We start from the raw sequence: 15,730 nt of genomic DNA, 5'->3' as shown, positions 1-15,730 counted from the left end.
TCGACGGGATTGGGCGCCGGCGGGTGAGGTCATCACTGGGCGCCGAGGAGGGGAGCGGGAAGAGCAGGTATGAGGCTGGGGCCGGTGGCTTTGATGCTGCTTTCCAGTGCCTTTTCCTCTTTCTGGTCTGGTGGCTCCGCGTCTGCTCTCCTGGGCCCCCTTTCCTGTGACGTTTCCCTGTGTCAGTTAGGTCCTTGCTTCAGACTCCAACTCAACGCGTGAAACTTTTCTTTCCTTGCTGGCCAGTTCCTAGCTCCCCCACCTTTTTGTGTAGCTTGGGCAGCGGAGGCCGTCTTGACCTGGTCAGGCCCTCTCGTTCTCCCCGAATATCGGCAGTTAGCCCAACGTCTGTGCCTGTGTGCCTTCGGAAAGTAAGGTGGCTGCGACTGAACACCCCCGCGCCCACGCCTTCGAGTGCCATTTGAGTGCTAATTAACTGCTTCTGTCTTTTGGACAAGGTGTGGTCTTTACTGGAGCCACCGCTTAGTAAGCAGATGAAGGCAATGTAGTTTTAGTCAATTAAACATTCCAATAGGGAGAATGACGTGGAGGCCATGATTATAGATGGATTCTTGGAAGGGGAAGAATTTCAGCATCCCAGCCTGGGCAACATTGAGAGACCGTGTCGCTACAAAATATAGAAAAATTAGCCGAGGGTGGTGGCGTGCGCCTCTGGTCCCAGCTACTTGGGAGGCTGAGCCCGGGAGGTCGAGGGTGCGGTGAACCATAATCGACTGCTGTGCTCCAGCCTGGGCGACAGAGTGAGCTCCTACCTCCGACACACACACACAGACACACACACACACACACACACAAGAATTTCAGCATTATTTGATTATACTACGATTTCCTAGGTGGCCCCAAAAGTTTTCCGACAGCCTTTAAAGAATGCTTAGTAAGAGAATAATAATAACCATCATTTGAGTCACGGTGTGAACCAGGCACTATACTAGGTCATTTACGCAGATTTTTATATACATAATTCTCAAAACAACTCCATGAGGTAAGTAATTAAAATAATAAAGTTCACAGACTCCCTTAGTCAACTCCAATGTCTTGGAACCTTTATGTAGTAAGAAATCTTTTCTGAAGCTTCTTGCTATATCCATCTCTTAGTCTCTAGTAAAAGCAAAGGAACGGCAGCTACCTTCCCTACCCTCTGATACATGGTGTTTGATTATTACTCGCCTGTCCGTTCTCATATGTCTTTTTCACAAAGTCCAGTAACCCTAATTTTCATTCTTACCAATGCCAGCGCCACAGCCCTTCAGTCATTTTGGTTGCTATCCAGCTTCTCCACAAGTCCAGCTTTAGAAACCCCAAGCCGGTAAAGAAAAGACCTCTGCTGACGATGGTGATGGTGACTCTCTCTCACTAATTTAAGTTTTCGAGGATAAGCAGAGTTGATCCATCTGAAAACGAGATAATGAACTAGACAGAATGAACAGCCTTAAAGGCACAAGCACTTGAAAGGGACAGTGGTGTTATGACTGGTGCAGAGTGTTTCGAGATCATTCATTTTTAAAGACTGGCTTTTATCCCGTCACAGTACAGCCGAGGTAGAACCTTTGAAGGATCCGATGTTTTTCTGGTGCTAATCTCTAGCCCAGTCGCTGAGGTGACTTTCAACGGCAGACCGTCTCCTAAGTGCCCCAGGTAGAATTTCAAAGTAAAAGATTACCCTTCTCAGCCCCTCCTTTTCTTTTTCACAGATCTTTCACCTGCTCATCACCCACCCCGCCAAGCCCCTTCCCCGTGTTCAGTACTCATTCTGCGCTCCACCAAGCCCCTTCCCCGTGTTCAGTACTCATTCTGCGCTCTGGCCGATGAGAACTGCCAGCTGTGGCACTTCACCCTTTTAAAAAATGCTCTCGTCCAGGCGCCGTGGCTCACGCCTGTAATCCCAACACTTTGGGAGGCTGAGGCGGGCAGATCACCTGAAGTCAGGAGTTCGAGACCAGCCTGGCCAACATGGTGAAACCGTCTCTACTAAACATACAAAAATTAGCCGGTCGTGGTGGTGCGTGCCTGTAATCCCAGCTACTCAGGAGGCTGAGGCACAAGAATCGCTTGGACCTGGGAGGCGGAGGTTACAATGAGCCGAAATTGCACTATTGCACTCCAGCCTGGACAACAAGAGCGAAACTCTGTCTCAAAAAAAAAAAAAAAAATTGCTCTCAAAATAACTCACCTGGCAGGGCACGGTGGCTCATGCCTGTAATCCCAGCACTTTGGGAGGCTGAGGTGGGCGGATTGCTTGAGCTCAGGAGTTACACCAGCTTGGGCAACATGGTGAACTCCTATCTGTACAAAAAATACAGTAATTAGCTGGGCGTGGTGGCGCATGCCTGTAATCCCAGCTACCTGGGAGACTGAGGTGGGAGGATCACTTGAGCCCAGAAGGTGGAGGTTGCAGTGAGCAGAGATTGGGCCACTGCACTCCAGTATGGGTAACAGAGGGAGACCCTGTCTCAAAAAAAAAACAAGAAAAACCTTTCCCTCACCCACTCAATATGATTTCAGTAGGTATTAGAAGGAAGTGATCTATTATCTGATTAAAGTAATTTACAGTAGGATATGATTAACTGCTGTGCTTGACGCTTTAGGCAACTCGATAGGAAAAGAGAAGCTTGTTGACTTGATACATGAATGTGGGGATGGTGACACTTCACCTCTTTCTGCCAGGCTTTTCCAGTTACAGTCAGAAAAGCAAGAAACAGTGGCTTGCCAACTCATTTCTGAAAAATTGTTTTGATTTAACCCAACTTTAATTACATTTCTTCCCACTACCCTTCTATCACAGCAATCTGATTGTTTAACTTTTTGATAGTGTTCTTTGGTGTGTTTCAAACAATAACAAATCATTTTAATTTTATAGACTAAATGATTTTGGAGGCTCTGGTTGAATCACTGATCAATGCTTTGCATGATAAATCTTGATTGACTAAATTAATAGCCACAGAGTGTATGGATTTCTGGGGCTTTCCAAACTTCCCTCGGCCTTTTTTTTTTTTTTGAGACAGAGCCTCACTCTCACCCAGGCTGGAGTGCAGTGCACAATCTCAGCTCACCACTGCAACCTCCACTTCCCAGGTTCAAGCAATTCTCCTGCCTCAGTCTCCCAAGTAGCTGGGATTACAGGCACACACCACCACGCCCAGCTCATTTTTGTATTTTTAGTAGAGACAGGTTTTCTCCATCTTGGCCAGGCTGGTCTTAAACTCCTGACCTCAAGTGATCCGCCCGCCCCAGCCTCCCAAAGTGCTAGAATTGCAGGCACGAACCACCACGCCCAGCCTCCCCCACCCTTTTTTTTTTTTAACATTCCCAGGAATAGTTATTTGTTTTTATTTTTCTGACTGGAAAACAATCAGTAAATATTATCTGCGATTTAGAGAGCAGGAGTTTAGTGTGTAGCGTTTAATAAGATAGTGATTTAGAGAGCAGGAGTTTAGTGTGTAGCGTTTAATAAGATAGAGCTGTTCTTGGGGTCTTGTGAGACTAATAGAACAAGAGTTACTACTGGTTCCATTGTGGAAAAATTTATAGGAACTGTAGTCTTTATAATACTCCCTTTAGGGACAAAATTCGTTTATTGCCTATCTTCTCATACTTTGGAGTAAAACTTAACCAAATGAACCTTGAAGATTGAGTTAAATCTTTTCTAGAAAAGAGTTAAATTAGAAAACCTGCTAAAACGTTTGTCTGTCGGTCAACATTTATTTGGCTCTCCTGTGGGTAGATTTGTAATGGAGAAATAGGAGCATTAGAAACCCTGCCTCATTCTTGTTTCAGAGAAAACCTAAAATCCCAGCTGGGATCCAAAACCTGTATGCACACAAATATCAGCAAATCTTAATGCTCTAGAGTATAGACCTCCTGACTTCAAAGTTGATTCATCATAGCAATGATCTGGCCGATGAGAACTGCCAGCTGTGGCACTTCACCCTTTTAAAAAATGCTCTCGGCCAGGCACCGTGGCTCGCGCCTGTAATCCTAGCACTTTGGGAGGCTGAGGCGGGCAGATCACCTGAAGTCAGGAGTTCGAGACCAGCCTGGCCTCGAAGAAGAGGCTGGGAAAGAAATGATCAACATTCTAAAGATTTGAAAGCATTGGCTGGGTGCAGTGGCTCATGCCTATGATCCCAGCACTTTGAGAGGCTGAGACGGGAGGATCGCTTGAGCCCAGGAGTTCGAGAGCAGCCTGGGGAATGTGGGGAAACCTCATCTCTACAAAAAAATACAAAAAATTGGTGGGTTTGGTGGCGAGAGCCTGTAGTCCCAGCTAACCAGGAGGCTAAGGTGGGAGGATCACTTGAGGCTGGGGAGGTCAAGGCCTGCATGACAGAGCAAGACCCTGTCTCAAAAAAAAAAAAAAAATTGAAATTGTTAAACAAAATTGTAACTTAAATTGACTTTTCAATATTCAATTCAAATTTGTAGAATAGCATCTTTATCATGAGATAAGTCAGTATTACAGTTCCTTAGCCTAAATACTATCAGTGCCTTTCGTTTAAAATCTTGGTTTATCTGGAACTTTTGGCAACAGTCTTCGTTACAGCATATTTACCTGCTGCTGTTTCAGTACTTGTCAGCAAAAATCAAACCACCAGGGCTCCCTGTTTTTACCTCCCTCTGAGTCATTTCCTCTCCAGTCCTCTCCTTTAAATATTACTGCTTCAGTCTCCAATTAGTTTCTTCTGTATATTAATTGAGTGCTTCTGCTTGAAAACAAAGTTTAATTTTCTTTTTTCCATTTTAGTTTTATGAACATTTCTATATTTGATTTTGTGACCACGTTTCTGTTAACTTGATTACTAATAGATCAGTGATTTTTTTGCAGTCTAATTAGTGATCCTGTGTGTGACTAAAAGTAGGGGGAAGCTGGGTGCGGTGGCTCACGCCTATAATCCCAGCACTTTGGGAGGCTGAGGTGGGCGGATCACTTAAGGTCAGAAGTTCAAGACCAGCCTGGCCAACATGGTGAAACCCTGTCTCTACTAAAAATGCAAACATTAGCCTGGCATGGTGGTGGGCGCCTATAGTCTCAGCTACTTGGGAGGCTGAGGCAGGAGAATCGCTTAAACATAGGAGGCAGAGGCAGAGGTTGCAGTGAGCTGAGACTGCGCCATTGCACTCCAACCTGGGCGACAGAGCAAGACTCTGTCTCCAAAAAAAAAAAAAAAAAAAAAAAAGCTTTGTGTTGGGAATGGAAACTTTGGGCAGATTGCCAGATTATTTTAAATGATTTTTCCAAATAAGGAAATTTATCTCTGTACCATTGGGTTAAATTCAAGTATCTTACCTGGAAATAGCATAGCAGCTCTGGGGTCTGGCACTCGGGTAAGTTCTCCTTTAGCTTATGAAATTAAAAATTAAATTTGTTGAGATAGATTTGTTTGCTTCCTTTTGTCTTGACCAAGAGTAGAGTTGTATAAATTGCCCTGATTCCTTTTTTGCCTTGACCAGCAGGCAGGCAAGGCAGGCCAGTATTATGTGGCATTTCCAGTGTGTCTATATCTGGGATTCCTAGAGGATCAGAAATCTAAATTTTGCACTGTTGTGTAAATGCAGGCAGATGATAATATGATTAAACATATGTGAGTACATTTTAAAGCACTGATGACTTACTAGTAATTTTTGGTCATTTTCTGTTTCTTCAAAGACTAATAACAAAACCGTTGTCAGGTGGAGTTGTTAGAAAAGGACCTTCATTATTTAAATATTTGGAACCTGGGCAACATAGGGAGACCCCCCCCCCCCGACTTTGTGAAAAAATAAAATAAAATAAAATAAAAATTAGCCAGGCATGGTGGTGCACATAAGTGGTCTGAGCTACTCAGGAGACTGAGGTGGGAGGATTGCTTAGGCCTGGGAGGTCGAGGCTGCAGTGAGCCACGATTGTGCCACTGCACTCCACCTGGGTGACAGAGCAAAACCCTGTCTCAAAAGCAAAACATTTGGGATCCCTTACAAATCCTAAGAGTCAAGTGACCTTGGGAAAATTATTTAACATTTCTGAGACTCGGTTTTATTATCCCTAAAATGGAATAATACCAATCAAAAGGGTTGCTTTGAGAATAAAATTAGATAACCTACTGAATAAGTATCTGGTGGGAAGACCCAAGGGCCTGCCATTTTCACCAGTTCCCCAGGTGGTTATTAGTGCAATACAGATTCTGCAATTCCATTGTACATCAGGATCACCTGGAGGACTTACTAAAACACATTGCGGCCAGGTACGGTGGCTCACGCCTATAATCCCAACACTTTGGGAGGCCGAGGCAGGTGGATCACCTGAGGTCTGGAGTTTGAGACCAGCCTGGCCAACATGGAGAAACCCCGTCTCTACTAAAAATATAAAAATTAGCCAGGCTTGTTGCTGGGTGCCTGTTATCTCAGCTACCCGGGAGGCTGAGGCAGGAGAATTGCTGGAAACCGGGAGGCGGAGGTTGCAGTGAGCTGAGATCGTCCATTGCACTCCAGCCTGGACCAACAGCAGCGAGACTCCATCTCAGAGAACAAAACAACAACAACAACAAAAGCACATTACTTGGTCTCACCCCCAGAGTTTCAGATTCAGTAGATCCGGTGTTGGGTCTGACAGTTTGCATTTCTGACAAGTTCCTAGGTGGTGCTAATGCTGCTGGTCTGGGGACCACACTTGGAGAGTACTGGTGCAGTACATGTGATGCCACTTTGGACCAGCCTAATAAAAACAGAAAAAGTAACAATAGGAATACTTGTTGAGTACTCATTATGTGCCAGGCACCATTATGTGTGATTTACATGTATTATGATCCTATGAAATAAGTGTTGTTATTATCCTCATTTTATAGAGAAGAAAAGTGAGTGACAGAGAGGTTCAGTAATTTGCCCAGTCACCTAGCTACTACAAACCTGGAGAGCCTGGCTACAGAGCTCATCATCTAAAACATTATTCAGATAAGAGGTATAACCTGATGATTTTGCAGCCCTCTCTTTAATAGAATTTTTCCTAATTTAAAATATTTAGTGTTTATTCTTCTGTGGGTTCCATATCAAAGACTGGAGGACCAGCCTTACCTAGATCCCTGATGGCAAAGGAAGCCCACTGAAGCATTTGCCAGCCAGGATACAACCCTGTGTTCAGCTAGGCTTTTGGAGACTTGATCTTTAAGTGTCCTTTTTTTTAAAAAAAAAATTTAGTTTTTTCAAGATGTCTTTATGAAATACTGTTGATTACGTCTGTCTCCTACCATCAAGTCAATGCATAAAACATGAGATTACAGTTGTTTCCCCTTCACAGAGTCTTCGGGACCATTATGGCAGTCAAGTGGACTGGCGGACATTCTTCTCCTGTCCTCTGCCTAAATGCAAGTAAAGAAGGGCTGCTGGCTTCCGGAGCGGAGGGCGGAGATCTCACGGCTTGGGGTGAAGATGGAACTCCATTAGGACACATGCGGTTCCAAGGGGCTGATGATGTTACCAGTGTCTTATTTTCTCCCTCCTGCCCCACCAAGCTCTACGCCTCACATGGAGAAACCATTAGTGTACTGGATGTCAGGTCCCTCAAAGATTCCTTGGACCATTTTCATGTGAATGAAGAAGAAATCAATTGTCTTTCATTGAATCAAACTGAAAACCTGCTGGCTTCTGCCGATGACTCTGGGGCGATCAAAATCCTAGACGTGGAGAACAAGAAGGTCGTCAGATCCTTGAAGAGACACTCCAACATCTGCTCTTCGGTGGCTTTTCGACCTCAGAGGCCTCAGAGCCTGGTGTCATGTGGACTGGATATGCAGGTGATGCTTTTGCACAGAGTACTTGGAGAATTTCTGAGTGGGATTTGCTAACAGAATCAAAGTATTGATCACACCAAATACCTTTGCTTTTTCTGTTTTCTACTAACATATCCATTTATGAACGATAAGCCTTATTTCTACATTTAATGCTAGTCTGATAAAATCTAGTAGAATTTATTCACAAAGTAATCGTTAATCCTTTACTCTTCCTTTCTCTGTACTGTAAGATATTCCTAAAACCTGAAAATTCAAATATTTGGTTGTAAACATCTGTTTAAACAAACAACGGTGAGTACTAAAGGCAGAGTTGGTCCACCCATTCTCTATAAACTCTGTTTAAACAAAAAGTTAGAGGGATCTGTTTTTACTTTAAAGTTCTGGGGTACATTAACTGAAATATTGTGTATTGGTGATCAGGATCAAAGCACCGTATTCAATGCTGAGTTTTGAAAGGAGCATCACGGCTGGGCGTGGTGGCTCATGCCTGTAATCCCAGGACTTTGGGAGGCCAAGGTGGGCAGATCACCTCAGGTCAGGAGTTCAAGACCAGCCTGGCCAACATGGTGAAACCCCGTCTCTACTAAACATACAAAAATTAGCCAGGCGTGCTGGCGGGCACCTGCAATCCCAGCTACTTGGGAGCCTGAGGCAGAATTGCTTGAACCCGGGAGGCAGAGGTTGCAATCAGTCGAGATCTCGCCACTACGCTCCAGCCTGGGCAACAGAATGAGACTCTGTCTCAAAAAGAAAAAAAGGAAAAAGAAAGGAACATCACAAATTGCCCAAATCCAGAGGAAGTCCATCAGGAAAGCAGATATATCTAGAAACCCCATTATGTAGAGAACTGGAGGTGTTTAATTCTTAGTTTTCTTGAGGGAAAAAAATGGAATATGCTGGTCTTCGTAAGAGAAGTCATGGGAAAGCAGATTTGGGCTTAACGTAAACGTTTTCAAATAGCTTGAACGTTCCCATGGCAGGATGTGCTTCCTCTTGAGAGTAAATCTCATCACGGGAGTGACAGTCGTCACGATTTCTCTCTGTTGAGCACTTAGTTCTTGACAGTGCTTTGTGTATATTCGTTTTAATTCTAATCACATCCTCCTAGTGATTTTGTTTTTGTTTTTTTAATAAAGAAACTGAAATTCACATTAAGTATCTACATAGCCACCTGACTGGGATTCAAAGCTCAATCTCTCTGGCTCCTAAGGCTGTTTTTTCTCTAGGATGACAGGTATTCAAGCAGAGTATCATCAGTAATGTCACAGAAAAGTGTCTTGGTTTGGGATGAGGTGGCTTCTAGAGAGAGAACCATTGAGAATGACCTGTGTCCAGCACTGTTTAGGCATTTAATCTCTGTTCTCAGTTGCATACAGTATCTTCTAAGATTCTGTGTTCTTTTTAATAGCATCAGAAGTTTTGACTTCCACCCTCTTGGCTAGTGGTCTTTACCTCTCCCTCCCCAACCCTGCATCCCCCTTATAATTTAAGAATGATGAGACTGTTTTTGTTGTCACCATGCTGTTCCCCTCTCCTGCAAGCTACCAGTATTCAGTAGGCAGAATCAGTGGCTGTCCTGCAATGCTGGGATATCTCCAAACAATAAAGAATTGTTCCCCAAAAAACATCGATAGTGCCTGGGTTGAGACTCACTCTACATGTGTGGGGCATAGTGACCCTGCAACCTCTACCTTCCTTTTCCACTCCTAGGTTTTGACCAAGCCCTTTATAAATCTCGTACATCCTCCACCCTGGTGGTAATAATCTGCCCTTGTGGTTGTAAAGAAAGAGCTGTACAACCAGGTGGACATGTTTTAAGTAGGCAGATTGTACAGTGTGTCTTTGAGTAGTCGTTCTGTCATCCTTCAGCTATACCAGTTTTCCATCAGTAGCTCGTTAATTAACCACTAGGCATGGCGATAGACAATTAGGTATGCAAAAGTGATGTGTACTTTTCAGATTAGATAAGGAATGGGCATTCAGAATTTACTCTCTTGCCCCCAGTTCCAGGTAAGACGTTTTAGTGGCCGGCACTTGCTAGTGAACAGCCCAGGAAACAAGTATTTTGAAAAAGGGAGGCTCAGGTAATTTCTTATTTTGATTTGCCTGGTAAAATTGCTGAGCGTTCGTGGTAGATTTGTTTCTACACTGGGTTGTGATGTAACAGCCGTACAACCATGCTTTTAAGAAATTATTTCCTTAACTGAAGTTGAAACTCTATAATTTTTTCCACAGTTTTCTTCCTAAAACCTGTTCATCTAGTATTATCCTAAACTTTAAGGATAGCCAGTCTATGGGGGAGCCCAAGAATGTCGGCATAATACTAGTGGAAGGGAGTTGTGACTATTTTGAGTTCCTGCTCTCTGAGCAAACAGATTTTATCACAAGGCAGCAATTGAATGATTGCCATGTCAAGCACACCTATCTTTGTTCTTATGTAACAGTAATTATCAAATTATTTCTTTTGACTTAGGTTTGAATAATTAGGCAGGGCCAGGCGTGGTAGCTTACGTGCCTGAGGGCTCATGCCTGGGATCCCAGCACTTTGGGAGGCCAAGGCAGGCAGATCACTTGAGCCTGGGAGTTCGAGACCAGCCTGGGCAACATGGCAAAACCCTATCTCTACAAAAAATTACAAAAATTAGCCAGGTGTGCTAGCATGCACCTATGGTCCCAGCTACTTGGGAAGTTGACGTGGGAGGATCACCTGAGCCCAGGGAGGTCGAGGTTGTAGTGAACCGTGATCTTGCCACTGCACTCCAGCCTGGGTGACAAAGTGAGACCTTGTCTCAAAAAAATAAAATAGGCAAAGCACATTCAAAGAGGCAAGGAACTTAAAAGCAAAGTGTGGTTCGTTAAGACACTTGAGACTGCTTAATTTTTTATTTAATAGGTACAAAGTAATATTTATATATGTGAGGTATAAAGAATAACATTAGGTTGGGCACAGTGGCTCATGCCTTTAATCCTAGCACTTTGGGAGGCCATGGGGGGTGGATTGCTTGAGCTCAGGAGTTTGTGACCAGCCTGGGCAACATAGCGAAACCACGTCTCTACAAAAGATAGAAAAATTAGCCAGGCGCATGGTGAGCACCTATAGTCCCAGCTACTTGGGGGGCTGAGATGGGAGAATTGCTTGAGCCCAGGAGGTTGAGGTCGCAGTGAGCCAAGATTGTGCCTCTGCACTCCAGTCTGGGTGACAGAGGGAGACCTTGTCTCAAAAAAAAAAAAAAAAAATTAAATAAATACCTGTATACCTACCATTCAACTATACTTTTTTTCTTGAAAGACTTAGAAAATTAAAACTGTCATATTTCTGTAGCATACATGTTGATGTTCTTTCCCTGCCCCTTTCTGCATCTGAAAACAGATGATTCAAAGGTTTGTTATTCTTTCTCAATTTTGTAAGACCAAAATATCAACACTTACAGACCAGAATGGTGGAGAAGGCTGTTTTGTTTGTGTTTGAGACAGGGTCTTTGTCATCCAGGCTGGAGTGCAGTGGTATAATTATAGCTCACCACAGCCTCGCACTCCCTCAAGTGATCCTCCCACCTCATCCTCCTGTGTAGCTGGGACTGCAGGCACAAGCCATCACACCCAGCTAATTTTTTTTATTTTTGCTAGAGAGGAGGGCTGGCTCCCTATGTTCCCCAGGCTGGTCTTGAACTCCTGGGCTCAAGCAGTCCTTCTGCTTTGACCTCCCAAAGTGCTGGGATTATAGGCATGAGCCACTGCACCTGGCCTTAAGAGGCTCTTTATCTTGAAGATGAGTCTTTTATATGGAAAGAAACGTTTTTGTAAAAGGGGGATTTTTTTTTGAAAAGTCACTTTGTTACTATTACATTCACTTCTGAACATTTGCTGGTTCCCCACTTTTTCTCCTTTCGATGTTTTACAGAACCGTGAGCCCCAAACTCTTTCATTGTTTTCTTTCAGTATCTCTAGCTCTCTTGCTTAGGATGATAACTGCTTGAACAGCTGGTTGAGAAATTAAGTGTGAAACACCTCGGAGTCTTTAGCTGCTTGGAAAAGCCAAGAAGCGCAAAGGGAATGTCCAGACAGGAACAGTCTGGAATCCTCAATACATGGGAATGATTCTAGACTTGGTAGAATCTGAGGTGGCTGTTGACACGTTTAGATGGTTTCAGTCAAATACAAAGGTGTTTCAGCTGCTGAAACACTTGGGGTGCAGTTCGTGTTTGAATGTCTTTGGAGGACAGAAAATACGAGAAAGAACTGGGGCTATCTGCCAATACAGTGAAGCTAGCAGATTCTAGAATGTCCATTTTCCTTGTGTGTATGTATATATGTATTTTAAGATGGAGTCTTGCTCTGTTGGCCAGGCAGCAGTGCAGTGGCACGATCTCGGCTCTGCCTCTCAGATTCACACCGTTCTCCTGCCTCTGCCTCCCGAGCAGCTGGGACTACAGGCGCCCGCCACCATACCCAGCTAATTTTTTGTATTTTTAGTAGAAACGGGGTTTCACAGTGTTAGCCAGGATGGTCTTGATCTCCTCACCTCGTGATCTGCCCGCCTCGGCCTCCCACAGTGCTGGGATTACAGGTGTGAGCCACTGCACCCAGCCGTGTTTAGATTTTTTAATAGAAACTGTTTTTGAGCGTTGTGGCTGATGTGTGTAATCCCATCACTTTGGGAAGTGGAGGTGAGCGAATTGCTTGAGCCTAGCAGTTGGAAACCAGCCTGGGCAACATAGCAAAAACCCTGTCTCTACAAAAATTAGCTGGGTGTGGTAGCGTGTGCCTGTAGTCCCATCTACTTGGGAGGCTGAGGTGGAGGGATCACTTGAACCCGAGAGGCGAAGGCTGCAGTGAGCCATGGTCGTACCACTGCACTCTAGCCTGGGTGATAAAGTGAGACCCTATTTTAAAAAAGACAAAAACAAACTATTTTCATACAAGTTTCAGCACTCCTTCCTGTTATATTTTCTAATATTTATTTGTTTTACTTTAGCTTATTTTAATTTGTTAGTACTTTAACTTCACCCAAATAGTGATTGTTCGTCACATAGTATAATGTTATAAACCCAATTCAAAGAGATTTTCATCTAAGAGAAGCAGAATATAAGTGTTAGTAGATGTCACTGCTTTTGAAGATAAGCCAATAAGAATAATCACAAGGGAAGTTACCTTGAATAGGAAACCAAATTCTTAATAGCATCAGCAATGCTAATCTTGCCAATTCAGATCTATGCTTTTCCTGTCTAAACAAGGTCATGCTTTTTCCAGTGTCTATTAAAATTATGAGTTATAATTCAGGGATGATGGTAAACTACATGGTAAAACAGCTGTCTGTTCGCTTTGAAAGTATTAAGAGTATTTTTCTTTGCAAAATGGTTGATACAGGAAAAGAATGAATCACTAGATGATAATGTAAAACCCATTCACAAAGCTTATTAAAAAAAAAAAAAAAAGGTCGGGAACAACAACGAAAAGCCAAATGAAATTAACACCAGGATGTCATATTAATCAACAGACACATTTGGAATTTCTCCTCTTTCTCAGCCATTATGCTAGGCATTAGCAAAGACTAATTGAGTCTCAAGAAACTGATAAGCTAGCAGAATATGTCAGTTAATGGAACAGAAACTAGATACAGGAAAGAGAAGCAGGCTGAAATAGGAAAGCCTTCTTGGAGGCACCGGGACTGAGCTTAAGCCCCTTGGATGGGTAATTGGGTAATGTGAAAGGAAAGGAAAGGCATTCCAGATAGAAACCATTTCAGTGATATCCAGATTGAGTTTATTTACTTGATAGGCCTTGTTACCTATAACCAGCATAGACTAAAACTAGCAAATTTCATAACGTTTGGTTTCACTTGAAGAGATGAGAGCAGAAAAACCTTTAGAAACTTGCTTAACAATTACACTTTGATGGGGTTTATTAATCAAAAATTACTCAGGATCTTGTTTAATTCTACCTTACTGCAATCTAGTTTTAGTCCCGGGATAGCATTCCACTGGCATGTTATGGCAGCATCTGATTATTTTTTTTGTACTGCTGGGAGGCTACCTTACTGCTCATTCTCAGACCACTTTAACGATTGTATTAGAAGCTGAATAAGCACACGGTAGTTGAGCAAATTGACTAGCATTTTGTATGATTGTGTAATTTCTTCTTACGTAAAGGTGATGCTGTGGAGTCTTCAAAAAGCCCGACCACTCTGGATTACAAATTTACAGGAGGATGAAACAGAAGAAATGGAAGGCCCACAGTCACCTGGTCAGCTCTTAAACCCTGCCCTAGCCCACTGTATCTCTGTGGCTTCATGTGGTAATATTTTTAGTTGTGGTGCAGAAGATGGTAAGGTTCGAATCTTTCGGGTGATGGGAGTTAAGTGTGAACAGGAACTGGGATTTAAGGGCCACACTTTAGGGGTATCCCAGGTCTGCTTTCTCCCAGAATCCTATTTGCTGCTTACTGGAGGGAATGATGGGAAGATCATGTTGTGGGATGCAAACAGTGAAGTTGAGAAGAAACAGAAGAGTCCTACAAAACGTACCCACAGGAAGAAACCTAAAAGAGGAACTTGCACCAAGCAGGGTGGAAATACTGACGCTTCAGTAACGGATGAGGAAGAACATGGCAACATTTTACCAAAGCTAAATATTGAACATGGAGAAAAAGTGAATTGGCTCTTGGGTACAAAAATAAAGGGACACCAAAATATATTAGTAGCTGATCAAACTAGTTGTATATCTGTATATCCCTTAAATGAATTTTAAATCCAATAAAAACATTTGAAGAATTGTGGCAAAACTGTTTTTCAGATTTAAAAAAAGATCCTGGTTCTTTATTTAAGCTGTTTGTTATATGTAAAATCATACTATTTTGCTCTACAAATTTTAAAATATTTGAACAAAAGACAATTGGATACTTTATATAGTAAGTGATATATTAAAGTTTGGAGGAAGAGAATGAATATTCATTGTGTACTATGTACCAGCCATTTTACATATATTTGATTTCTTGTTCTGAATCAATGAAGTTTTTTCCCCTATTTTAGTGCCACAGGAATTAAGACTTAGAGATGTTATGTAACTTAAAGATCCAGGAAGATTGCAGGCACAATGACTTGTCTGGAAAGGACCTTGCCTACCCTAGGGAAGCCCACATCCTGGTCCAAATCGGTCACCACATTAGTTACTTCTGGCCGTGTGCAGTGGCTCACGCCTGTAATCCCAGCACTTTGGGAGGCCAATGCAGGCGGATCATCTGAGGTCAGGAGTTAGAAACCAGCCTGGCCAGCATCGCAAAAATCCATCTATACTAAAAATACAAAAATTAGCCGGGCCTGATGGCACATGCCTGTAATCCAAGCTACTCAGGAGACTGAGATGGGAGAGTTGCTTGAACCCAGAAGGTGGAGGTTGCAGAGAGCCAAGATCACACCACTGCACTCTAGCCTAGGCGACAGAACGACTCTGTCTCTAAATAAATAAATAAATAACATTAGTTATTTCTGATCCCAGGATGTCATGAGGAGCATTACCACGTTGGAAGAGGAAACCTGTTCTTGCTTGTTCTGTGTAAAGCCCAAATTGCTTTGCTGACAATTACCTTTTGCTGTGTTTCTAAAAAAAAGGGTTCCAGGGTCAAATCAGTTTAGGGTGTTACGCAGCAATCCAGGCCATGATGCTGGTGGAGTGAGAATGAATTGCAGTTATTAATGAGCAGAAATTCTGACTAAGCTAGAAGATAGGAAAGAGAATAGAGGCCTAGATAGGGTGTCAAGAGTTAGGTTCCTTTTCATTGAGGCCTGGATTGCTGTCTTCTCTGCATGTTCTTTCAGCTTTCACTCATACTGCCTACTCTTACATTTAAAGTTTTTTTAATTTTAATTTTTTTTATAGAGAGGAGCCTTGCTATGTTGGCCAGACTGGTCTCAAACTCCTGGCCTCAAGCAATCCTCCTATCTTAGCCTCCCA

At 43.1% G+C, this 15,730-nt stretch overlaps 1 protein-coding gene and 1 long non-coding RNA gene across 7 annotated transcripts in view; both read left to right on the top strand.

Moving 5' to 3' along the window:
- Positions 1-15,730, top strand: part of LOC126948015 (uncharacterized) — a 340,440-nt gene that overhangs the window by 250,796 nt on the left and 73,914 nt on the right. The gene's annotated exons all lie outside the window — the stretch shown is intronic.
- Positions 11-14,550, top strand: WDR53 (WD repeat domain 53). Of its 6 annotated transcripts, XM_050779197.1 has the most exons (4): positions 5,228-5,343; positions 6,840-6,952; positions 7,289-7,784; positions 13,931-14,550. In XM_050779197.1, the coding sequence occupies exons 3-4, from the start codon at positions 7,305-7,307 to the stop codon at positions 14,525-14,527; spliced, it is 1,077 nt and encodes a 358-aa protein (XP_050635154.1). In that variant the 5' UTR covers positions 5,228-5,343; positions 6,840-6,952; positions 7,289-7,304; the 3' UTR covers positions 14,528-14,550. The 6 variants fall into 6 exon arrangements, with proteins under 6 accessions (XP_050635159.1, XP_050635155.1, XP_050635160.1 ...); XM_050779198.1 differs by lacking the exons at positions 5,228-5,343; positions 6,840-6,952 and adding an exon at positions 12-67; XM_050779203.1 differs by lacking the exon at positions 13,931-14,550 and having other exon boundaries at positions 5,220-5,343; positions 7,289-11,000.

The sequence above is a fragment of the Macaca thibetana genome, chromosome 2 (assembly GCF_024542745.1).
Source record: "Macaca thibetana thibetana isolate TM-01 chromosome 2, ASM2454274v1, whole genome shotgun sequence".
NCBI lineage: Eukaryota > Metazoa > Chordata > Mammalia > Primates > Cercopithecidae > Macaca > Macaca thibetana.
The sequence above is the reverse complement of the archived record's forward strand: the minus strand, read 5'-3'. Positions and strand labels throughout refer to the sequence as shown.

Excerpts from the sequence above, each read along its gene's own strand:
- WDR53 (XM_050779198.1), top strand. The coding sequence starts at position 7,305 with ATGGCAGTCAAGTGGACTGGCGGACATTCTTCTCCTGTCCTCTGCCTA. Across the intron at positions 7,785-13,930 it reads CATGTGGACTGGATATGCAG|GTGATGCTGTGGAGTCTTCA; the intron begins GTGATGCTTTTG and ends TCTTACGTAAAG.